The sequence below is a fragment of the Nyctibius grandis genome, chromosome 6, assembly GCF_013368605.1.
Source record: "Nyctibius grandis isolate bNycGra1 chromosome 6, bNycGra1.pri, whole genome shotgun sequence".
Lineage (NCBI taxonomy): Eukaryota > Metazoa > Chordata > Aves > Nyctibiiformes > Nyctibiidae > Nyctibius > Nyctibius grandis.
The window spans coordinates 4609135-4635740 of record NC_090663.1 but is presented as its reverse complement, the minus strand read 5'-3'; the positions used below and the strand labels follow the sequence as shown (position 1 = coordinate 4635740).

The 26606-nt window shown below is 36.8% G+C and overlaps 1 protein-coding gene across 1 annotated transcript in view; it reads right to left on the bottom strand.

The window, feature by feature from the left end:
- Nucleotides 1–15400: 15400 nt before the first annotated feature.
- The window catches only part of CTNNA2 (catenin alpha 2), a 410549-nt gene continuing 399343 nt past the window's right edge, over nucleotides 15401–26606 (bottom strand). The window contains exon 16 of the mRNA XM_068402626.1: nucleotides 15401–15929. Coding sequence (XP_068258727.1) covers nucleotides 15642–15929 — 288 coding nt within the window. The 3' untranslated portion in view covers nucleotides 15401–15641. The remainder of the gene's footprint in view (nucleotides 15930–26606) is intronic.

The following is a 26606-nucleotide window of genomic DNA, read 5'->3' as shown; positions in this document are numbered from 1 at the left end:
GGAAAATAATGGTTGACACAGGATATGGCAGATAAAGGCGTAAAGGAAGGCACTATAATTCACATTTTCTTCTGAAAGCAGATCCTATCAAGCTAATTTGATATCTTCTTTCATGAAATTGCACATTTGGTTGATTATAAAGTTATGGTGATAGTTTTGCATACTGAGATTTCTACAAGGCATTTTTCATGGGATCACACACCATTTGGGTTAAAAAAAAAAAATCAGAATAATCTCTAACTTACAGGAAGAATATTTAACATGTTAAAAACCAGCTATCCAATAGCCTACCTCTGTACTGAAATGCAGCTCTACATAAAGAATCATCACTGCAAGGATGTGTCCTAATGGAAAGCTGCTCTTGTTTCTATTGCCCATACATTTTTGCTCAGAGCCAATGTGAGCATCTCTACAAAAGCTGCACTGTGCTATGTAAACCTGCCCTAGAAGCCATTTGACTTAATGACATCAAAGGCATATTGCATTGCTCCATTTTCTCCATTTAGCCCACACCCAGGCTAAAAAATAACCCGTTGTTCTATCACCCAAGATCCCTCCCTTACCAAGAAAGGGAATTGGGAAAAGGAGGAAGACTCATGGGTTGAAATTTAAACAGATTTAATAAAATAAGAAAACCAATATGAATACTAATATAAAAGACACAAAATTATACTTAGCTCATAGAGTGTTAGCAAGTCCCTCCAGGAATAGCAACCATTGAGGAGAAGGCAACAGAGGAAGAGCAGAACAAAGGACCCACCATCCCCACAAGCTTTCCCACTTACAGTGAACATATTGTTAATGTTACAGAATACACCTGTAGGCCAGCCTGGGGCAGCTGCCCTGGCTCTCACTGCTAATGGCCTTGATCACCATCCCACAGCTGGCCACAAAGTGAAGCAAAATGTAACAGAAAAGTGATTCTATAAATTTTATTCCTGCAAAACCAGGACATCCATTTACACGGTGAAGCGAACATGGCTCACACTGGGCAGTGGTCCTTAGAGATACCTTCTGGTCACAGGCAAAGCAGGACCAAGGGTGGATATGGATTCAGACAGGGGAGAGAAAACCCACTCTGCAGAGAGATTGACACTGTTTGTGTTTACCCAGAGCAAAGCAATGCATTTTCTTCCTACCCTCATCCTCATATTGGACAGAATTGGGTCAGGTGATTTTTTTTTTTTCCCAGTTGATTCGTAAACACACAGTATAGAAAAATGTCAGTCCTAAAGGTTATACTTTGGCAAAATGGCCAGCATCCAAAAAGTAGGTCTTTTAAAGGCGTGTATTAGGTAACTGTTCCAATATGCAGACCCTGATGAATCCTGCCTATAATACTGCAAGTGAAGAATGCAGTAAACTATGGTGTTGTTAAAATCCTACCAGGCAATAACTTACAAGACCTTAAAGAGATTAAATTCTGATGTCTATGGCTATTCTGGCTTAAATCAGATGAGGATCTCATTTGTGGAAATGTCTCTGATTCTCTTCAAAACAGAACTAGTTGGAAATACATTGTTAAATTTCTCTTCCACAGAAAAAAGTTCTTTTTTTGTTCCTTAGAAAGCTTTGTTTGATTTAAAATTTGACAGCAGGAAGATCAGTTACTCACTGTAATCCTTCAATGCCTCAGTATAGATTTTTCTTACTGAGAGTGGAAAAAGATTCAGTAATTTGGGCAACTATAGGTATTGGATTTTTTTCCTGAAATGAAATGCTCAGAAAATATTTATGAAATAATCTAATAAATATTTTTTCCCCTCAAAGTGAATACTGACAGTTTCCTAGCCAGGTCTGCTTGACAAAGATGCAAATCAAAGCAAGTAATATTTTTTAAATGTTTGTCTTTTCTTATATTTATTTTAAAGTGAAAATGACAGGAGAGAGGGAGAATTTTGCTTAAGGATACAGAATCAAAATAAAGAGGTTTACTCTCACTTATAGTACTGTCTTTCCTACTAGGAAGATACGGAGCACAAAAATCTTTCAAGCCTTGGATGTATTCTATAAACTAAAACCTTCACCATTAGCTCTTAGAATCTTACTGCAAAATTATTCTTCCTTTCTATGGCAGAGGTGTTGATATGGCACATAATTTGAGTAACATCTTATTTCTTGTCCGCCTCCAGAAAAAATGAATATCCATGCTCTGCCCAATACAGGCCAGAGACTGTTAAAGACCAGAACTCCCAATGGCTGTTTCTTACATGGAGCATCACAAGTCTTCCCTAACTGTCCTGAAAACGCAGAGTGGCAAGAGACTCCTCAATTTGCACTGAAATGTTATGAAAAACAGAAACCTGATTGGTTCCAGACTTGCGTTTTCTCTACCTATCTATACATTTCCCCTACTCAACGTTTAACTGTTGATGTAGGTGCTCTGTGTTTCAGGAGTTATTCTTAAATACTCCAACTTTAACACTGACACATACTCACACAGTAACATGGTTCTATGATTTCCTTCTTAGTTTTATGATCAGAGACAGCCTTGTACTCATGGTTTGCTTGTGAGAGTAGGCTTAAATGCCTGCAGCAAGGCCTCTTTGAGTAAAACCAGAAATCTTCGTGAAGTCACAGAGCAATAATAAAAAGAGGATAGCTGTAGTTGACATTAAACCCTCAGCCATCGATTATTGGTGAAAAATGTTCTCCTTGTGCTCACATAAGATTGTTTGTTAGGATCTTGTTATTTAGAATTCTTGGCGAGATTTCATCAAACACAGTTTCCTGCAGTTTGAATACCTTAGATGATCACCAGAAACTTTAGGTTGTTTAATGTTAGGATCTTTTTTTTTAGCTTATCTGAACTCACAGAATCACAGAATCATTCAGGTTGGAAGAGACCTCTGGGATCGTCGAGTCCAACCATAACTCACTGACTCAAATAGCCTACTGCTAAAAACTGTCTAAATATGGGACCATATTCTGCATCTACTTGCATCAAGAGAAGTCTCACAAATTTGTATAGATGTACAAGTTTACAAATTGAAAAAAAAATGTACACAAAACTGTATAGAGGAATCTGACTCTGATGCTGCATTAGTCTAATTAAATATCTGTAGTTAGCCTTTTCCCCTGGAAAGGGGCTCAACAACAGGACTAAGTAATTTCTCAAGTTGTTTTACATATGGAGAATTCAAATAAGACTCATGAAGCGGGTGATCACTTTAAAGAGAGTCATTGAATATGTTGCCAGAAAAAAAGTCAGGGTAAGCATTTTGAACATGCTCTGCATGCCAGGGATGCCTGCCATGGTGCAAAACAGTACTTCAGCTACTCCTACCCAACAGCTTCCCACCTCCTTACTCTGGTGCTTCTTTGGCTTCTTGCATAAGATGGATTAGTCACTAGGTTACTTAAACTTATAGCACAGTTCTCTGCCCAGTAAAAGCAAGCAGCCAAGCTCCAGTGGCCAAACATTCCCAGAACTGCCTGTGAAAGATGCTATAGGAAAACCTGGGCTAGCATTTTAAATTTAATACAAAAAAAAAAAAAAAAAAATCAATTAAAACTGCAACAGGTTTCCCAAAATGAAGTGAGCTGCCATTGACTGATATTAAATTGGTTAAGGTAAAGAAAGAAACATTCCCCTTTTAAAATAAAACAAAAAAAAAACCCACTGCTTGTGGTTTGCTAGTGTAAATTAAATCTGGGTCAAATCACTACTGTTAGAGAAAATGGATGTATAAGAACAAGATCTTTATTCAGTATCAGCATATTATACACTAAGCTAACTTATGACTGAAGGGTCATTGTGACAAGATAATTATAGGCAACTTATGCTAAAGAGAGGGTATTTTGAGTTTTCTTCTGTTTTATTTGTATACATAAGTGAAACAAAGTCACTTTAATATTACTGCACAGGACAAGAATCCACAGTCATGAAGCATTTATGTTACAAAATGATATACAGTTTCTTAACAGAACCTCAGGCAAAGCTAATTAGAATAAAGGATGTTTGTGACAATTTCAAATAAGATTATATTAATCTCCTGATAAAATTCTTCACAAGGGGCTGCAGCGTTGGTGCTATGACTCATTGCTTTAGTATCAGCCATTCTTCACTGACGTCTAATCTGCCAATGTATGGATTTTAATATAGAATTAATTGTGGAGAGAAGTGTGGCCACTATGAGTGGCCTCATACAGTCAGCTCACGCAGGTTAATGAGACAGGCAGACAGAAGTGAGAATAAAAGCAAAGCAAACAGGTTAAACAAACCTTCACGGAGATTCATGCTATTACACACAGGCTGCTTCTGGTACGCAACCCGCTCACCCAGCTCTAATGCTCTATGCACTGCAGTCATGGATTTATTCTGAGCACACAGACCAGGCAGCATGAAAAGCTTCAGCACCAAATTTGATCACAAAAGGCAACACAGCACACCTCCATTTAGAATAGAAGTTCTGAGTATTTTGAAGAGATCAGATAAACTTGTCTCCCACCCCTACTTTTCAATGATGGTTTGGTTTTCTTTGCCACCTCCACCACTAGTTCCCACGTCTGCCAGACTTCTGTTTATTTTTGAAGCAATCTGACACTTTAGGAAAGTGTCTAAAAGCTTAGTTGCACCTCCAAATCCAACCTAACCCAAATAATTATGTTAGATGCCCCAATACTGTCTTTTATGCCCTACTTGCAGAAAATAATCCAACAGGTTACTGTTACTCAGCATACACGTTTCTATACTGCACACTGCAAGCAAGTTTTGTGTCTTAAAAACAAAGGCACTAGCCTAGAAATGGAGCCAATCAAGTGACCACAACAAACTTATCAGCATTTCAGGGTCTGTCTGTCCTTATGAGAAGTTAAAAGCCTGGAAAAAAAAAAAAAAGATTTACAGGCAAAGAAAGCTCTTGCTAAGAGGGCCAATGCGGAGTAGTAGGTGCGCAGAGTAAGAGCTGTGCCACACAAGGCACAATTTTAGTTCATTAGGACATACACATCCCTGTCACATAAAACATAGAGATTTATCTCTGTCAAAGCCCGCTTAGAGCAATTGCACATTGACAGGACATTAACCATGCTCAAAGAAAAAAAAAAAAGAAAATCCAAATATAAAGTTGTTTATATTGCTTTTTTTCAATGACTGTCCTGTTTGCTCAAGACATTTTTGCATTTTAGTTATGTTAAGAAATATTATGGCATATGTTCTAATGAATCTTGAGTTTTACGGTTGTTTTGATCTCCTTTGGAAAGGGTACTATAGAGAAAAGTCATGTAATTTCTGTGTTGAGACCCTGAACAGCTTGGGCTTCTTTCAGCCAGTCTAATAATGCTGTTTGTCAGGGTTTTACTTACATAGAACATGGCTGTGATACAGTTATACTGCTTCTGGGTTCAGATGCAACTCAGGCACAACCGGTTTGGTTATCTCCAAGTCATGCTCTGTGGCACAGGATAGACACAATCTCAGAAAACAACACAGAAAATAAAGAGAAAAGAGGTTAAAGCCTGGACCCATCTGAACGGTGCAAGGTGAAGATCCATGAGAATTTCCCATCATCAAAACACTTGTGCTATAGAGGCCCTTGGTCCAAGCTTTCTCTTGCTGAAATGTGTGAAAAAGATGTTTTATAACAACCTTTCCTGCATCCTAGGCTACTGAAAATTCTTCCTGATGCTGTTACAGGGGGGGTATTATAAGATGCCGCCCAATTAGGTTAATGTAAATAATGATGCTTCTTCCTGAACAAAAAATGCTGAGGGAGGGGAAAGAAAAAAGAAGCCATAGTGTCTATACTTCAGACAAAATACTAGAGAGTTTTAAATCCATAAACTCATCAGTAGTCAAGTATTTATTTAAGCAAGAACAAAGCTTTCAGTAGCTTGACTGCAAACCTAAAATACCATGGCTTTGGCAGGAGGGAGAAGAATCTGAAAGCAAAAAATTAAAAAGCAAGGTGCTCTGCATGATTGAATTAATAATGTAGAAAAGAATTCCTGAATAAGAAACACTAATCCTGAAAGGGAAAATAAAACTTCTCTACAGTCCAAAATAGTTCATCAATAATAAATGAAATTCTCTTTTGAATTAGTTCTGTTAGCTCATTGTTTCCTGGAGAAATGCTGTGAATTCAGGTTACTTACCACAGTCACCTTTGTCATATCACAAAAGATGTAGTCTCCTTTCCCACTCAGCTATATCTAACAATCTGACTATGAGACTTTGACGTTCCCACCGTCACCTTTGCAGCAAACAAGACCACATACCAAATCAATTAATGTGAAAGTCCCCCTTGCCAATAGCCATACCTTTACCACACATTCTTATACAGGAAGCACCTTTAATTCAACTAAGTAGGCTTTTACCAGGAGAGCCTCAGGGGAAGTAATTAAATTTAATGGGAGGCGTAACTCCTAAATAAATCTATCTCATAGCCAAAGCATCAGGAAGCAAAGGGCAGCTCACCCTCTGCAGCATACAAGATACTCCGAGACATTCCCACATCAACTTCAGCATTTCCTTTTCTCTTTTCAAGTTTAATTTATGTCCTCATTTCCTAATGAGCTGCAGTAAAGCAATAAGCCTTGATGAGGAGGGCATTATCATGAGACAACTTAGTATACCCAACACATGATGCTCTACAGGTCAATTATAAGGTCAATTAACAAACCATATTCTCAGTCAGGCATTTTTGATGGTAAGAACAGTATAAATTAACAGGCTTTAGGACTGCCCTAGTAATTTTCTTTTTCTTTAAGTCTGAAAAGCATTTGAGAAGGAGATTAAGAAAAAAAAGTCATTTGAGGAGTGATTTCTTCCCATCTTCATTAAACTAAGGCAGTAACTTCTGAAATGGAGACAAATGTCAGTCTTTTACAGTTAGATTTGAGTCTAGAAGCAGCTTTCTGCTTTATCTTTCTGTAGCTGAAGGAAAGAACTCAAAAATCATTGTGACTAGCTATACACAACTACATGATGGGGGAACATGAGTCGGGCCGTTTTTTTCTCAATCTAATTTGTATTTTCACCTAGAGTCAGCCTGGCCAATACAACTCCTAATGTGAAAATCTTTATCCATGAAATCAGTTTACATGTGTCATGTAATTTCAGACCTAGACTTGAAAATTTCCTATAATCCACAAAATTTGTGTCTGGAAAAAATCTAAAATAGTTTGACTTTGAAAGATGGTGACCACAGAGTGTAGCCCTTTAAGGATGTGAGTTGCAGGTGTTGTATATTTGGTTTATGGTATAATACTGGTAGATCTGATATCTGGAAGAATCAAGAGACAACTAAATATGTATAAGGATGTTCTTTTTTGTTTTATCTTGATTTTCTCTTTTTTTTTTTTTTGAGTGGATTTTATTGACTTGTGCTTGACAGGAAAAAAAAACCCACAAATGATTTTTTTAAAAGATTCTTAGAAATTGCACTAGATAAATAAAAATTAGCTGAGGAAATTGACAGTGATAGAGTAGGATGTAGTAAAAATGCATGTCTGAAAATCCAACCCACGACAGTGCAAAAAAATGTTGTTTTCACTGATGAAAGATGTTTAAAAAATTAACACAGATTACTGGTTTACATGTGAGTATCTGTGTGGGTGTAGAATTACATTAACACTTGACATTCAGTTTTGTTTTTCTCACCATCAACTCGGTTATGGGGGTTGAGTGGGAGTCTCCATTGTCTACTTCTCATTCAGGGGAGACAGCAGCCATGGTGGTTTGGGACTTTTTTAGTCTGAGAATTTATATAAAACCTTTGTAGACTTTTTTTTTTTCTCTTTTTACTTTTATTTTCTTCTTGCATATACAGTAAAACATATTTACCCTGTCTGTGGATCACAGACTGAGTGATGCTGTGCCTGCTAGAGCCCAGATCTCCACAGGGGTTACAGCCCTCTGCCTACCTCGTCCTGACCCTGCGCAGCCACACGCCAGCTATAGGAGTCAAGGCTGTTGATGCCTACATTGAACAAGGTTGGTCCAGCTCTAAACTCCTACACATGGCTCTTGTGCTAGTCATGCTGGCACCTGTCCAAACACTGTTCTGTGGACCCATGGTATTTACACAAAGTTGGACGGGAAACATCATTGCATCAGCCTGGGCAAGCATGATGTGCTCACCTGAATGCTGATACCACTGTGACAAGTCCTTAGGACAATGAGAAGGGGTGGAGAGAGACACTGAAGATTCATCAAAATCTTGTGTTTCCTACATTCTTCCTTAAGGTTTATTAAGTTTGAAATTATGAAGCCTCTATATACCTATACTTCTCTTTAAAATTTAACATCAATAAGCTGCATCCAAATAAATACTTCTTTAAAGTTCTTTAACTTTTTTCTTCATTTATTTCCAAGGAAAAAGGCATTTTTTACATGACCCTCACACAGTTTGAGATAACTATACCTGTCCATCTATTTTACCTCAGGATTTACTTTTTCAGGCTTTATTCCAGAGTGTCTTTTCAAAGATGCTAGAGCAAAATGCCTTTTCTTTTCCTCCTCCCAAAGATATTAATTTAAAAGTTTTCAAGGTACAAGGTATAATGGCTTTCACACAAATGCTGTCATAAAGATATGGAATACAAAACTCTTTTCATGACTCTTTTAAAAGTAAAGAAATAAGAAAAATGATTGCTTTGATTGTGCAAAACTCAAATAACAGCCCTAAAATTTTAATAGGTGAAACAGTTATCCAAGTCCCCTTCAGTTATGAGACTCCCCACTGTTCCAGTCCTTTAGATGAGCTCTCCTGTCCATAACACTTGTATTTACATTTGTGCTACAGTTTCTTCATGCTGAAGTGATGAAAGTTTACCTGTAAAAGAGAAAGAGTAGGTAGAAATAGATCAGTCGAAGCAGAGAAGAAAATTATAAAGAAATAATGAGAAAAAGCAAGCAGCAGCATCTTACCCAATACAGTTTTTGTGACTCAAGAAAATACCTATAATTTACGAAATTATATCATTCCTTCCACTTCCCATAGAAATTTATTTCATATTGTGTATTTGCAAAATAGGTGTGGAGATGTAAGTTGGGTTTTTTCCCACTTGATCATTTGACAAGTCACTGTTGTAGCTAAAAGAAAAATAAAGATTATTTCTATGAGCTATAGAAGCACTTGAAGATGCACACACTGAGAAAAGCTAAAATCTCTTCCTATGGAATGGTGACTAATATTCAATGATGTGCAGTATAGCTGATGTATAAGATACGTGTAGCACACCCTATGACCTCAGGCAAGGAATGTTTCCACCAATCCACACAAACATAAATCTGTAGTTTAAACTGCTCCCAGTGAAAGGGACCTCCCATAGTGTAGGAGATCCAGCTGATGTGAGTTTTGAGAGATCGTTGCCAGTGAAGAGAGATCATAAATGTCATCCCCCACCCTTGCCCCCCAACATTCACAATTGTGTGAGCACCCAAATCAGCTTAGATGAGGGCACTACGGAAAGCTGGAGGAGCTTTTCTTCACAGGGCAAATAAACGGCTTACTGAAATACCACTGAGCTTCTTCAAGCTCTCAGCTGTGGATACTGCAGATTTAAAACCCTGTCTTAAGGGACAAATGAAACTAAGAGGCACGTACACTTCATATAGCTCTATGACAAAGTCTAGTGATCTTAATTTATTCCACAATTATGGCCCAAATAATGGATCTCCCTTATGGTCTCAGTTGTAGACCAGGGCCTAATTAATAATGAAAATTGTACATGACAACTAGCAGGGTCTCTGTTAGCTCCTGCAGCTTCCAGACACCGGCCTACATAACACTGACTAATGCTGGGCAGTAACGCTGCTGGCAAGCTAATGAAAACAAGGAGCCTATGGTTTAACTGAACCAGGCTTGACTTCCATACAGTCAAATATATATATACACAAACACACATATATATGGATACATAAATACATATATGTACATCAAATATATAGATATATATATTTGGAAAGTCAGGCATTGGGATCTTCAGATATTTTAAAAACTCAATACATCCCACACAGAAGGTCTTGTGACATCCTTGTGATATTCCAGCTAAAGGTAACACCTTCTTCTTGGGGAGTGGGTTGCTACTTGGTAGGTTTTTGGCCATCTAAATCTCTGTGTAGTCTGGGAATTTTTGAGTGTGCGTGTAAGCACACACAAAATACACATAAATAAACACAGACATAGTTAAAGAAAAATCATCAAATAGATTAAGAGAAATCAAGATTTTTAAAAACTAGATTTTTTTTCCATTTATCCTCCTGTTAGCCAAGTCTATGGTTCATTGAGGAGATAGAGCCATTAAGACAATTTAATATGACCTCCCAGAAATGCAGGCCAAAGAACCTTTTCTTCATAATTTCTGCATGAAATGTTTCAGAAAAAAAAAGTAGATCAAATACATCTTTCTAGCAAAGGCACTACCTCTGAATATTATAGGAGGCTTTGGAATTATTACTTTATTTCTTTCTTCCTTGTATTTAACTTTTAGTGAGCTGAGATAAAGCAGGTAAATATAAACATTTCACATTCTGCAAAGATGCATCTCGTTTCAAGTCCATTATTATGCAGGAATTACCAAACACACTGGAACTTCAAAATTTTACCCAAAGGGTGAAGCTAATATTGGGTAGCAGCTACTCACCTGTGACACCTCACCTGCCATTATCAAAAGAAGGAAACATTGCTCAAGTAATTAAATATTTATTCCTTTAAAAGTACAACTCGAGCACGAAAATACATTTCTACCTCCCACAGCTTTTATCAAGCTGTCAAGTTCTCCATAGCTTGGTGTTAACTGAGTCATGAAGGGGAAAATATCTAAAGCAGGAGAAATGTGTGAACCCTTGCTTGAGGATGCACTTGGTCATTCAGTGAGAAACCAGAAAAATTCTTCACTATTCCTGATCTCTGCAGGTACAAGTCAGCAGCAAGCTCAGTATGTGCTTAACTTCCAAATAAATGCTTGAATTAATTCACTGCTAAGGTGACATGGGATAATGTGTCTGTCTTGGACACAGCATAAGCTGTGACCTTTCTCTTCTGGACAAACTACTGATGAGATTCAAACCAAAAAACTTCTCTTTCTCTCTTCCCGCTTCTTTCCTTCTCCACACATATTAATCCTCTGCCTTGCAACAAGAACAACCAAGTCTGATCTGTAAGGTTGTTTGAAGGCATATTTGTAGAATGAAAGGAAATTTGTTGCCTTATTTCCATTATAAGCCTTTAATTTAGATTCATACTGGGGAGGTTCATTTAAAAAAAAAAACCCACACTTGATTTTTGCTTAAAAATCTCATTGACATCTCCACATTTATATGTAGAAATGTCATTTTAAGCCTATAAATGTACATCCTCTTTACTGAACTTGAGTTTCACAGAGACACAGGAAACTTGTTTTGGCCAGCTTTCATGTGGAGATATAAAACAATGTGCTAGATATAAAAATATTCACCCAGTATTTTTGTCTTTGAGGGATTGTTTCCCAGTGCATTTCCACACCTTCATCCACTTCTTTTTAAAATGTAAAAGAACTGAACTATTGATCGGTATTTCACACACTAAGGACACAGTAGCAAGAAAATACTGGATCAAAGTGAATCTGTGCTGAGCTTTATCCCCTGCTTCCTTATTATCAAAGCATTTGTTCAACTTTAAGCATATGAATACTATCATTTATATGCAGACAAGCACTTAAACTCATGTATAAGTTTAATGATGTAATTGAGATCACTGGGGATTAAGGATAAGAAAGTGCTATGTATGAGTAATGTACTAAGTTATTTTACTACACTCAGGTTTCACTTCTTTGCCCCATCCAAAACCTCTGTTCCTTTGTAGTAATATGCCTTGCTCAGTAGTTCCTTGACAAATAGCTCCTTGACCTAGAATACATATTTAACTATTTTAACTCTTCTTCTCACTTTCAAATTCTTAACCTAATAAATAAACCAATAAGAAAAAAATAATCTTAGGAAAATTATTTCGAAAGTTATCTAAAAGTTCTCAGGCTTTCTGTTTTCTGTGACTTCTTAGTTCAGAAATTGGCTGCTGTTCTTGCTGAAGAAGTATATTATAAACTGAAATATTCTGGTAGCTCTTTTTCCATATTTTATTAAGATGGGAAGTAAGCCAAACCCCTTTCTCTAGCCTTCTCCTCATGGCCACAGGTCAAAACATACAGCCATTTCTGGAAGAAGCATATAACTCGCTCTTGTAACTTGGGCTTCTAGTTTCTTGTAGAGAAGAAACAATTCCTGGCATGTGAATAACAAGAGTGACCACAGTATGGAAGACCACAGTAGGATAGAAACTGCCCCTAGCTCAGGGATGCCTGCCTGACCTCCATGCTGATCTTCAAACCAGTCATTTGCTGTACATTCATCTGCTGGAAGCAAGAAATTATTTAACAGTAACTAAATTTTGTCATCAAGAAACATATAATTGTAATTTCTAGAAACAGCAATGTAATGGCTTCTCTTGAATTGTAGGTTTTTTCAAGGTTGTATGTATACAGGAATATGTATGGTACCCATACATTTGGCTTGTGAACCCTAGTGATAGTCACAAGAAACAGGTGCGGTTTTCTGATCAAAGGTTGTGGAGGTCCAGCAGTTCTTCACTACACTGTGCTGGTGATATAAGTTCACTTATGCCAGTGGAGGACTGGCTGTAGTGAACATTTCAAAAATCCATACTTCTTATTTTGTGTCTACACTTTATATTAGACTTAAAAGTCTTCTAGATCTTTAGGATCTGTAAGATTTCAAGATGGAAAGTCTGTGGGATGAATTCTTGGTTGGTGTAGTCAATGGAATTATCATTGCAGCAACTGTGACATCGTGAAAACGAATTCCACAATTTACTTATTTTAAAAAAAAAGACACTATTTTTTTTAATATTGAACTTGCTGTTTGTTAATTAGTTGTGTCACCCCTAATTTTTGAGTTAGAAGGACCAGTGATTACTTGTTCCTTGTTTATTCATCTCATAGCCTCACTATTGATGATCCTGAAGAAACTGGAGACTCTTACCTTATTTAGTCTGTCCTTATACAAAAGCAATTCCAGACTTAGTAGTAATCCTTCTCATGGTTCCATGTATGTTTCCATCCTACATCATTTCTTCTTTCAGATGAGTTGATAAAAACTGTGTGAAATATTCAAACATAGGCACATCCCCGATGTATAGTACCATCCAATATTTTCCTCTTTCCTATTTACCTCTTCTCATCAATCATAACATTCTATTGGCTTTACTACATGAGCTGAGCACCGAACTGGTATGTTCTGGTTGGTTTTGGTTCTTGGTTTTGTGTGCATTACTTTTCATTTATCAACACTAAATTTTATCATGCTACCATAAAGATATCTAGAGCATAGAGGAGCTCCTTCAAAAGACAAATAGCCCATGCTAAAGTATGACTCTAATTCAAGCGAACAAAGTTGCCCAATATCATTCTGGGTTTTACCTTCACAGACTCTAATTTTCCTTACCATTTTGCAGACACCATCACTATTTTATTGAGTGACTGGTAATGGATTCCTTGTATTACAATCTTCCTCTCTAGCCACAGAGCCTTAATCAGAGGAGACTCTACAAGATGTGTTCATAGATCTCATTGTCTATATGCTTTCTTCTGAACATCACTAAGTTTGAGATGTCTCTTATAGCAACAATATAATTTTAAAGCAACAGTTCAGTTAATCCATCAGTTTTAGACCAAAACACTTCTGAAGGAAGTGCTATGACTTTTATTTGTGGCCAATTGCCTGTTTTCTTTTTTTCATGCACCATACTGGGACATTTTTATTTGTCTGTTATTTGCTATTTTTTTCTTTAAACTCAGTATCCATCTTTCATCTCTGTAATTTCATTTGTAAAGATCCCAATTACTTTTAGGTAGCTTATTGGTACCACAAGTAGTGCCAGTCTATGTAAGACTACACGGCATTACAGAAAAAGCTGTTCAAGGACTTCCCTGCATTATCTAATGTATTTTGATCATGTGTACAGTCAGCAGTTCTGATGGGGGAACCTTTTATTATACAGTACAACTAAAAAAAGCAAAAATAGTAATTTCCTAAAAGGCCTCTGAGAGTATATTTCTTTATAAAGACTGCGTAGGAGGGCAATAGAACAAAATTTGGTGTGTTGCTATTCCGAGGAATAATCAGAGTATCTGAGACAAGCATCCAAACATCTCTCAAAAACACTGTAAGGGATATACATGTCACTTATGGTGTACCTCATCATTTATCATATTGTTTCAAGTCCCTTATGAGGTCATGAATGTTCTCTTAAGTTGTTAGTATTTAAGTATAAGAAAAATAAATACATGTTCATTGTTTTATTTTCATATATACCAAGACCTTTTCATAACAATAATACAATCTCAGTAGTTGAGCCAACTGTTGGGGTTAAAAGGGAATAAAAGTAGATACTGCATTTCTTCGCACAGTGGTTTTTATATAGGTCTATACAGCGTGGCACAATAGATGATTTCCAAGGTTCTGAGATGTCAGTCTTACAAGCTTAATAAATTGAATTATCTTTACGCTGTTGCTGACGTGTTGTATTCAAACAAATAATTTCAGCCCGTACTTGACACGTATGTCTCATATGTAGTGAGGTTTAAACTCTGTTTTTGACCCACTGACCATGTGTGGCTATCCTGGTCATAAAAAATTTGAAAATGAGCGTAATGTTGTCTTTCCTTCACAAAAAAAAAAAAAAGAAAAAAGAAAAAAAAGGAGGCATGAGGCAAAATTAATCGTTATCTACATCAACTATGATGCAGGAGATATCTGTGCATTAAAAAAGAGACGAGCCATATTGAGGATTCCAAGGTTAAATGAGTTTATTGAGTTAGTGGTTACAACGGTATGTTCTGTAATCCAAGCTACACCTACATATCTGCCTCTAAATTCTCACACTGTCAGTTTCCGTGTCTCTAAACATTCCACCACCAGGTCTTCTATTACTAATATTATAATAATAATCATAATAATCATAATATAAAAGGCAATGTCAATCACCATATTGTGCTTCATACTCCACCATAAGGAATTCAATTGGCAAAAGTAAACCTCTGGTCATATTAATGGGATTAATTAAAATGTGAGCAATCATAACACTACTAGAATATAAAGAACAAAATATGGTTTAAAAGAAGCATTTTTAAGATGAATTAGTTTATATTTGTTTTAAAAATTCACATACTATAATGAAGATGACTTAAAAGTTATATCATTTAATTATTGGGCCACACATTTAAGCATATTGGCTAGTACATTTTTGCACTGGAACAGAAGCAATACAAGCTTTATGGTCTACCATTACAATTCCATTTTTTTCACTTAATATACCTGCCAACCTAATGTTTCTTGCATGCATAAAAATTTGGGGGTTTAGACTTGAGTTTATTATTTAACCCACACACACCCCCGTGATGCAAGTTCTTTGGCCAATTCGATGCTAGAGTTTAGTTTAAAAAGTAAGATTGGAATAAGTCCATTTAACATCAGAAGAGAATGCCCTAAATTTTGGCACTGCAGAAAGTTAGTTACTTCAATAGAGTTTCAGGTTGCATGCAAATTGACACTGCTTCCCCCCACCCCATGCCAGACGCATACAAGTCGGCAGGTATGCATACAAAAAGAATATAAAACCCTCCTGGTAAAGCTTAGTGTTTTAGAATGAATCCATAGCTTTAAATTCACTTAAGGCCTGTACAGGGGAAATATGTTTCTTCTGGGACCCTCTTCTCACTCTTGTCTGATACTCTTCTGGTTTTTCTCTCTTTACTAGAGGCTTCTTCTCAGGGGCCTTCATCTTCCAAGATACAACTGGTGAGTTCACTGCAGCAGTACCATAGACCTTCTGATATTTAGTAGAAGCCACATAGGATGCTTTCACTGTAAGGACCACAGCGTTCATCAGATTTTTAGCTGCCTGGATGAGAGAAGTGGCACTGTCCAGCTACAAATAGAAAAGAAAATGAAATACAGCAAGGTTACTCCATGACGGGATCGCTGGACTGTTTCCTGACTGAAGTCTGGATACTCTCAGATCTCATTAAAGATGAAATGAATCCTCTCCCTCAGGATTAATCAAGTAGCTTGTAGTAACAAGCACTAGAAACAACATGCACTGAACTGTAAAGGTAAGACTGTGGTACCTCACATTAAAAGGAAAAGTTTGTGTTGGCTGTTTTTTTTGTTGTTGATTCTTTTTCTCTGAGTGAAGAAGTTGCCTCTTTTTTCACAAAAAACCATGACTTCTCACTTAAGCCTTTAAAAATTTACTTTTACATGTCAGAAACTGCAAAACGGGTCAACAGGGATTTTTCCAACTGTTCAGGTTTGTTCTAATTATTCTTGTTAAGCCCAGGATAACACCCTCAATGATGTCTACAGGAACAGTGTGAGGCCAGTGCTGAGCTTGTTAGAGAATCCCATCTGAAAAGATGAAAGGAGATTTTGAAACCCCTAAAGAAATAAAAAGATGAAACAGTTAACTGCAGGTTTTGTAGCTACGGTAATAGTTGAGCTACTTATGTTCACAAGGAATCTTTATGATTAGCAGACTTTTTGTACATATACCCTTGCGTTATGCACGAGCCCCTCTGAGGTTCCTGGGTTCTCTGGATTTAAGAGGCCTTAAGAACTTGTTGAACTTCAAAGCATTGGGACTTCCAGTCAACAAGCTTCCATCATACATGGAAATCAAGTACATATCCCTGGCCAAATTTTTCAAAAGGTTTTAAGCATATAATGGGACTTCCAAAGCAATGTGTCAATGTTCCAAAATGTGAATTAGGCACTTTGCCAAATCCAGCTGGACATCCTCAAATTAGTAGGTGCTAAAAATGCTAGCAACCCAGGTTATTATTTAGGATATTCAGTTATCTCTTTCCCAAAATACTGAAGGAGTGGGATCTACTCTTTGTGATAAAGACCTTCAGTTCTACCTTCTATGGAAGCTTCTTCAATTTTTTATAAGTATTTCCCAGTTTGTAGGAATGATTTTGGATGTAGTATTTTAACTCTTACCTATTTTTAATCAGTACTAAAGGCCTGTATCCCTCCAAACTTTTCCTGCTCCGTATTTTGGGAGCATATGATTCCTTAACATGAATTCTAAGCAAGGTAACCAGGATAAATACTCATAAGGCAACAACAAAAACCATATTATATTTCACCTCAAGTATTTTGAATCATTAACAGAAGAAGAGTTCAGGAGAAACCTCTTTCTGAAGTGTCAGTGACTGATGTGAACAAGAACAGACATTACAGAAAGCCTGTTTCTGGAACCACATTAATCTATAGACTTACCTATTGTTTTTGAGTTCCTCACCTGTGGCCTTATACTCATTATGATTCATTAAATACATACACAGCTACATACAGTGAGGTGAAAAACAAAGAAGGATTTTAATGATTTTCACGTACTTGGTGCCATTCCCTGAAATGCATAGTTAATTGCCTGCCCCAGTAAATATTTTTCCTCAGGACTAATTTGTATTTTCTGTTAGTAAAAGAAATTAAGTTAAAAGATGGAAAATTACATTATATGGCAGGAACATGACTGTTCAATAGGCAGTAATGAAATATAATTCAGCATAGTGTTATTCTATAACCACACTACTGCATGATTTATAAGGCAATCTGTATGTTTGTTGGCAAATAACAGATCATACTCTATTAAATTAGGATATTCTAATTTACTGCAGAGATCTACAATCAAGCATTATTCATTGTTAAATGATTCTTTTTGAAACACTGGTGGATTGATATTGAATATAGTAATATCGTCAAATAGTATTTATTTCATAATCAATGTGGATAAACTGACTGGAGCAAGCCTATATTGCACAGTCCTGAATTCTATTTGTTAAAGGTTTCTAATAGCCTTACATTTTCCAGCATTTCTTTATGAAAAGAGTTCTGGTAGGTATTTCATGTGGGCCATATATTAAGGAACAGAATGATTAAAGGAAGCATTTTGAAATGAGGAGGCACCTAAATTAGATGCTCAAAACCATACAAAGGATGCAATCTACATCTTTAAACTCATTAGTAATTTTATAGAGTATATTGATAAAGGTGTGCAGAAGCATGTACTTCTGCAAGATTGGATGGAGATGGCAATGGTGTCTTTTAGAAAACCACGTTACATATTTTGATGCCATTTTAATTACCTCTAGTTTCAATCTGCTGTTGTAGTAGGTCAGAGCTCCCTATTTTTACCATTATTAATCACATTTTAACATTCAGATACTTAGTCCTTGCCCTCAATATCCATTCATATTGTAAAATGCTTTTAAGTCTTGGAATCAGAAAAGAGACATAAAAACCCCATAACAGTATTAATCATAGAATGAATCATAGAATGGTTTCAGTTGGAAGGGACCTTAAAGATCACCTAGTTCTAACCCCCCTGCCACGGGCAGGGACACCTTCCACTAGACCAGGTTGCTCCAAGCCCCATCCAGCCTGGCCTTGAACACTGCCAGGGAGGGCGCAGCCACAGCTTCTCTGGGCAACCTGGGCCAGGGTCTCACCACCCTCACAGGAAAGAATTTCTTCCTCAGATCTCATCTAAATCTCCCCTCTTTCAGTTTAACACTGTTCCCCCTCATTCTGTCACTACTTGCCCTTGTAAAAAGCCCCTCTCCCGCTTTCCTGTAGCCCTTTCAGGTACTGGAAGGCTGCTCTAAGGTCTCCCCGGAGCCTTCTCTTCTCCAGGCTGAACAGCCCCAACTCTCTCAGCCTGTCTTCATAGCAGAGGGGCTCCAGCCCTCTGAGCATCTTCGTGGCCCTCCTCTGGACTTGTTCCAACAGCTCCATGTCCTTCTTATATTGGGGGCCCCAGAGCTGGATGCAGTACTCCAGGTGGGGTCTCTCCCACCTAGAGGGGTGATTCTGCCCCTCTACTCTGCTCGGAGCAGAGGGGCAGAATCCCCTCCCTCGCCCTGCTGGCCACGCTGCTTTTGATGCAGCCCAGGATACAGTTGGCCTTCTGGGCTGCAAGCACACATTGTCAGCTCATGGTGAGCTTCTCGTCAACCATCATCCCCAAGTCCTTCTCCTCAGGGCTGCTCTCAATCCATTCTCCTTCCAGCCTGTATTTGTGCTTCAGATTGCCCCGACCCACATGCAGGACCTTGCACTTGGCCTTGTTGAAATTCATGCCATTCGCACAGGCCCAGCTCTCAAGTCTGTCAAGGTTATTAGGCTATGAGTGTTCTCCAAAATCTGCTGGTAGCCATCCCACATAACCAATTTGGCTACCTAAGCAATTCCAGTAATTTTTCCTATTGCCTCCAGCTCCTTGCTTGTATTATGGCTCAGTAAAGAAGAATTAAACTGAATGAACATAATTTCCATTAACATTTAGATCTTACTACACCACTGTGTTACTTCAGTTTTAAGCTGTGCTTTGTAATCAGCAGAGCTACAGTGGCATAAAGCTTGAACGAGGCAGCAGTAAATCAAACCCTTAGTGCGTTAATTCCTTACAAAATCTGGGCACAGAAACATATGCACTTTTCCAAACAGGTAATGTTAATAATAAAAAAAAATAAGAAGGAAAATTAACATTTCAAGTAAACGTACCACTAGGAAATTATGGCACAGTACAGAAGACAAACTTCACTCCCTAGCAATGATTAGGAAATTATGAATATAACAATAGCTTTCCATGGTAACAGCTAACAGAGGCTTTGACTTGCTACACAAAGTAATAGTGTTCTGCTACTTAGATCTCTTTGCAAATATGTTTGCCTCCATTTAGGAAAAAAGCCCTCTTAAACATGAGAGAGAAATTGAGGTTATTAGCCCATAAAACTCCAAGAAAGGAGAATGCTGGGGAAAATTCAAAATCCATAAAGAACCTAAGAATCACTGCACTGGAGCCGGTCACTTATGCAGGTTAAAACTGCTATCTACCCAGGGAAGGCATAAATCAATCAGGAAAAAATTTAAAAAATTTTGCTACAAGCTAACTTTGTAATTAGTGAATGCAAGGGTAGAACACTGGAGCAGCAGAGCCTATTATCTGCCAAGAAGATAATTTCAGGGTTTTTTTTTTGCCAAAAAATCCATAAGGCTTTGAGGAGCTTTTGATCTGGTTATAAGCTGTGCTGCACTTTTCCTGCACTATGTGCAGAATTTTCCAGAATCTTGTGACAATCAAGATTTCTTGCTCTTTTTACATATACACATAATCTAAGTAAAATAACCAGCAATTACAATACAATTAAAATAGCTGAAGAAGCGGGAGAGAATAAAGCTGGAAAATTTTCTCCTTAGCAGTAAAGCAAATGAGAAGAGTTGTTCTCCCTGCATTGTCACACCACTGTAATAGGGAAGAATTATATCACAGTTTTTAGAAAGGAGAAAATTTCCAGAGATATCTTCATATTTATAATCAGAAATATATTACAACAAGGGAAATAGAGAAAAAAAAAAATCTGTATTTCCAGGGAGCAGGGATATAGCATAGGTAGTTTTAAAAGAGCAGGCTGTTTAAGAATGTTCTATATCATTATTGTTGATTTTAATAAACCTTGAAAAGTGGGGGAAGACATCAAAAGAACTGTAGATAGTTCCTAGTCTGGAAATATTTGAGCAGGGCAAACAGAATGACCTGTGAAATTATAGGCTAGTTCAGCTGACAGCACTCCCAAATAAAATAATGCAATGTCTATGACAGACTCCATAAATAAAGGAAGGAAAGAAAGAATGGTAACCAAATGGTTTCGTGGGTAAAAGTATTTTCAATGTGATTAAACATTGGATTGCTTAAAATAATGCTGTTGATATAATTGGACATTTGAAAGGTGTTTTGCTTGGTATTATATGACAGTTTCATTAAAAACTCAGCTGATACAAAATTAACAAGGCATATATAGGATGATTCCAAATTCTCTAATAGCTAAGTTTCCGAAAGTATGTATACACAAAAACATCATTGCTAAACAGTGACTTTTGCCTTTTGCAGTGTGCTCTTGGAGAAACCGTTTGTCAGCTTTACAATATTAATATTTCTGTTAAAAACTTGGGAAAAAAGTCACTTAACTGATGAAATTTGCAGATAACAATTGGGAAAGCGGTAAGTCATACAGAGGGTAAGTGATAGATATCTAATAAGCTGGTAAAAGTCAGAAATGTAGATTTCAGTTTGGCCAACTTTAGAGCAAGTGATACCTACTTATACAATAAGGACCTTTATCCTATGCAGGATCCTAGGCAATCACTCCTTGAATATACAAAAGGAAGGACACTGAGGAAATAGGTTAAATTACCATATTCAGTTTATCATGTGTCCACAGTTATGGAATACTGAGTCCTCTTCTCAATGCAAGATCAACACTGAGGAACTGGAAAGAATTTAAAGAACCTCAAGAACAAAAAAACTTCTTTTATGGGAAAGATTCAGTCAGTTCTGTTTTTTCCATTAATAAAATGAATGATTAAAAAATGATCGAAATCAGCAAGTACATAGTAACAGAAAGCTGATAATATTTCAAGTTCAACAGATTAGACAAAGATATAACAGAACTTAATGGCTGAAAGGTGAAGCAGGTCATTTTAGTTATTAATTAGCTGAAAAATTTTAGCAGTGGTGTTAATTACAAGAACACATGAAAGATAGTGATTCTATCTCTAGAAATTGTGAAATCAATATTAGATGTTTTTGCTTAATATGTACACTCTAGTTTAAGAATAACTATTGGACATTTTTAATGCACATTAATTCAGCGAGCCTATGCATCAGTTATACAGGAAAACAGCTTAGATTATAGCAATGGCCCATATTGACCTTGAAATGTATGAATGCAAAAAATTAGTATTAGTAATTATTGATAAATAGAGTTCAGCCTGGTTTCCTTTGTACAGATCAGGAAGAGCAATTGTAATTTATTTAACATGTTGAAAAAGAACCGGTAACTCTTCGAATACCCTTGGCTACGACTTCATTTGTATGCCTTTAGCAGGTAGTTTTGTCATTGCCAAGCCCTTAAGGCTATGTGTGAATTCTGGGTGCATTCCCTGCTTCTGCTTCTCAAAGCAAGTTCCTCCTTTCATGGACAGGTACTGTTGCTGTTGCCACAAAGCAAAAGTCAACTAACAGCCTCTAGAGCAACTAAGGTTTCATGAAGCAATTATGAATCTGGAGAGTGAATCAGGAATACCATTTGCCCAGATTACATGCGTAAGCAACAGAACATTTTCCTTGCAGATGTGCTTAATAGTAAATCCAGTCCTACATATGTATGTAAGATATATGTAAGAAAAAGATCTTATTCATAATACTTATGTCTCACATTTCTGTGGCACATTTTATGCATAAAACATGACATTATTAGTGACAGCCAATGCAAGAATAGCCTATTTGGTATTCAGATGCACTCATCTCTATGGTAGGAGACATAAAATCATGGAATCATAGAATGGTTTGGGTTGGAAGGGACCTTAAAGCTCATCTAGTTCCAATCCCTCTGCGATGACCAGCACTAGTATGCAATGGCTGAAGCTGTATTTCAGTAAGTCACTTGAAAATGCACATGTTTTTGCTCGACATGGGTCCGTTGTGAAAAACTATCCTATATATATGAAATTCTAGAACAAACAAAATGTCATTATTTCGAATGTAATGTGGTCACAATGATGTTAAAAAGCCATCTGTGGCACTGAATATCACTAAAATTGGTGGGGTTATACTTCATTCACTAAATGAAGAGGTTTGAAGAAGTAATCTGTTTATGATAAAATAAGAATACTAACCCTGTAAAGTTGAGCAATACCACCTAAATACCCTCAAAATGTAGCCAGCAGTCCTACAAAAAAAAAAAAATATTTTTTTTTGTAGCAAGATAGAAAGGCTACTTCACTGAAACACCAGGAGCCCTGCATATCTTTTGTTTCTCAATCAGCATCCGAAATAGTAAGCCACGCACTAACTCAGAAATGCCCAGTTAGCGGAGGCTGTACTTAGATTTAATAGTGGGTGCCAGAAAGCTTATATTTCTTTTTTTTTAGGAAAAAAAAAATTATTTTGCCTTCTCAGTTGAAAGACTGAAAAATGGGCTTCAATGTCATGATCATTTGCCTGTTTACCCATCTTATCTTTGATATCATGATCATTTGCCTATCTACTCATCTTTGCTTTGTCCTCTCCTCTCCCCTCATCAATAGCTACAAGTGGATGGATCTTTAACAAGAAGCCTTGCAAAAAGCCTCACTCACAGTTTATAGTCTGAAGGATCCTGAATCCACCACTAGAGATATTAGGCATCTCCAGCTCTGCTGTCCAGCCAGCCCTAGTAAGTTATGTATGTGCTGAAATTGGTTACTGGGTCATCTAGTAACATAGTGAAGCACCCAATTGTAAATCCTGCCAAAGTTTAGGTTTTTGCTAGGTGTAGTAGGCTACCAAGAACAGTTCTAACTAACATACTAATGTGCATGGTCTGGAGCAAAACATACACATGGGGAATATTAATGTTGGAAATGCAGATGTTTTATGGGGCTGGAGTCTGAGGATCACAGCTCAGGGATGACATAGCTAGTATGAGTTCTAGGCAGGACTCAGAAACTTTTAATTTATTTCATCTAGTTTTACACACGATTTGTTGTATTTGTGGAAATCATTAAATGCCCTTCTGATTTAGACATTATCAAAATGTTATCTTTACATCAATGGCTGATGTTCTAATGAGCTAGCATGAAAGCTCATATTTTAACAATAGAAATGGTGAAGTGAAAAAGAAGACAATTGGAAACTACTAAAAGTTAACGTTATCAAATTCTTTTTATAAAATATAATTTTACTGACTTCTGTCCAGCCTGGCAGGTCCCAAAGGTGAAAAATATATTTTGGAATTTTTGATAGTTATTAAAGTTTTTCTATTCATCAACTGTATTTACAGTCAAGAAATTATTTCTCCAGTATGACATTACTGCTATAATACAAAATTTACAAATTTTTGTAGATACCAAACATAATGTAGATTATTTCCTCAATACTTAATTAATATATTGTTGCACTCTTTTCAGAATTTAATTGGGGAAAATATTTTGACCCATAATGAAAAATTTCTCAGAACCATTTTTTTTCTTCTGCTCATTATCTGCCACCGCACAGCAGGAAAAAGATGCCAAATCAGCATAATTCATGTTATATACCAGAAACACTGTAAGGACAAGCAATCATATATAGCACTGAATTTTTAAAATACACTTGCTTTATCAGTCATTGTCATGCTACAACACTGCCTCAAAACTTTCAGAGTCTGTTACTGAATTAGGGTATTTGACATCAGTCTGAATGCCCAAACATCTGGAGCAATTCTACAGATCGAGAAAGAAATCCTCAGTCAATGAAGTCAAAGGAGTTTTGTAGACGGGAACAGGATTTCACCCCAGAACTTCGCCATCACTATGGTTGTGTATACTACAGGTTTTCTTTGCTAAGGTTGAATGCTAATGTTGAAGAGGAAGAAACACTTTCTACATCAACCTACAATTGACGAACATGGGAATGAGTCTTCAGCATGATGGCTCAAGGTTTTCTTCTTCTAAATCTGCCTCATTCTGCATAGAACTAAAGCCTGGAGGATGATGCCTATGATGGAATGTCATGGATAAAAAATATGATACTCTAATGGCCATCACAGTCGTAATACTAATTGTAGCACAATTAGTACAACCACGTTTACAACTTTAAAATAATTTTGTCCCATGGAATGGTTTGATCTGAATTCTTGGATAATTAACAGGAAACAGACTTTTGTATGACTGATTTGAGGATAGGAGAAGATAAAATGTCTGCAACAAAGATGAAGGATGAACTATATTTGACAGAATAGGCTAACTCAAACTATAACTAAGGTTTTGTGAAATTGCCAGGAGGCTTACTGAAGAAAATTAGAGTAAGTCATCTGTGGAAGCTCAGTATCAGTTCCAATAAAAAAGTCATTAATACAAAACTTTATGCAAGTGGCTTCTGTATTGCCAGGATTATATACACCATTTTACACAGGGATTCATTTGCCAGAAGTCTACACAAGTATCTACACAAGATACTACATTGTCTGAACCTGATGTCACAGATAGAAAAGCACAGACAAGACTGTCAAAAGCATCTCAGTACAAATTTCCACTTTCATATCCAATTGCAGTTAAATCTGAAAAAGGAAATAGAGGCTATTAAACTAGTCTGTGCTACTGTGCTACTGCTCCTCCTCACTTGAGTTCTGATTTGTATGTAATTTGAAGATGGATATCATTTTGAAAAGCACAAAGATTGAGTTTTGGAAGCAAACCTTTTGTTCTTTATCTAGAGAACAGGTACAATAACAAGAAAAGCATGTCTTTTTTACAGTCTTACCTGAAGAGAGTCCAAATCATATCTGGCTGGCTGGAAATTGTACTCTCAGTGATAAAATGCAGGAGACTTTGGATTAAAAAAAATCATTGAAGCACAGAAACACTATATTCTTTACATAAGAATGTGTTATCTGCTGTTATTCCTCCTGATTTTGTCACAACAAAAACAAAAAGAAAAGCAGCGTAAGGTAGGATTTCAGACTGCAATGCTGAGAAATGTGGTACTTTCTCAACTTATTTTTTAATTTGTGAAAGTGTCAGAACGGTATCTGTGAGTTATCTCCGCCTTCAACTGTGAGGATCTGTCACATTTTGAGGCAAATTTGCTCCTTCAGCTATCTTTGTATCTCTAAAGCTATGCTTGCCCAGGTCATCACAGAGATACTTTGAAGACAGCTGCTCTACAGGCATAGCTGGCTTTTCTCAGGAGAGGGCTTGGAAACAATGCATCAAACAGAGTCAAAAATGAATAAAACAAAATCCTCTTGTATAATGGAAGATAGTACCAGGACAATTGTTCCTTGCTTCCTAATGTTTGCCTGCTGTTGTTCAGGTATATTTTATGTCTCATAGAAGCAGATCCAGGGCTTGATCATTCAAGGTATCGATCGCTTCTGAGGTGCTAAAAGGCTTTTGCTTCCTTGGAGTTGAGGGTCCTTGCAGTGTTGCTCAACTCAATCAGTGGAAACATTCCTTTCTCTGTTTGATTCCCTAGGCACTTTTCAGGACTTTACAACAGTATGCAATGAAATAAAGAAACAAAATTGAATCTCTACAGTAGTCTTCAAGACAGAGCCCCATTTCAGCTTTTCAGAAAAGTCCCAGCACTGACAGAGCCAGCTTAATAATATATGGCAAATATTCAAAAAATTCTAACATTTTATTCCAAATACAATATACACAATTAACTGTTCTATTTGTTTGACCAACTCAATCAATGGTTAAAAATAACATTCAGTAAGTGTTCCTTACTACAGGGTTTTTTCCCTGGTCAATTACTGAATATACAATTTGTGAATGCATTTGTTCATTACATTTTTAACTTTAGTTAACACTAAATGTTATTAAAAAAACAGCAAAGCAGGTAAGAATTAGTGGAGACTGCAAAGAAATGAAAACAGAACAAAATAGAAATAATTATAAAGGTTGTTGCAGTTCACAAGGAAAGAACAAGCAAAGATGACAGCAAATTAAGAATGAATTGGAATGAGTAAAATCTTGCTCTGAATTGTAAAAGCTTGCTTTTATAACTCACATTTGA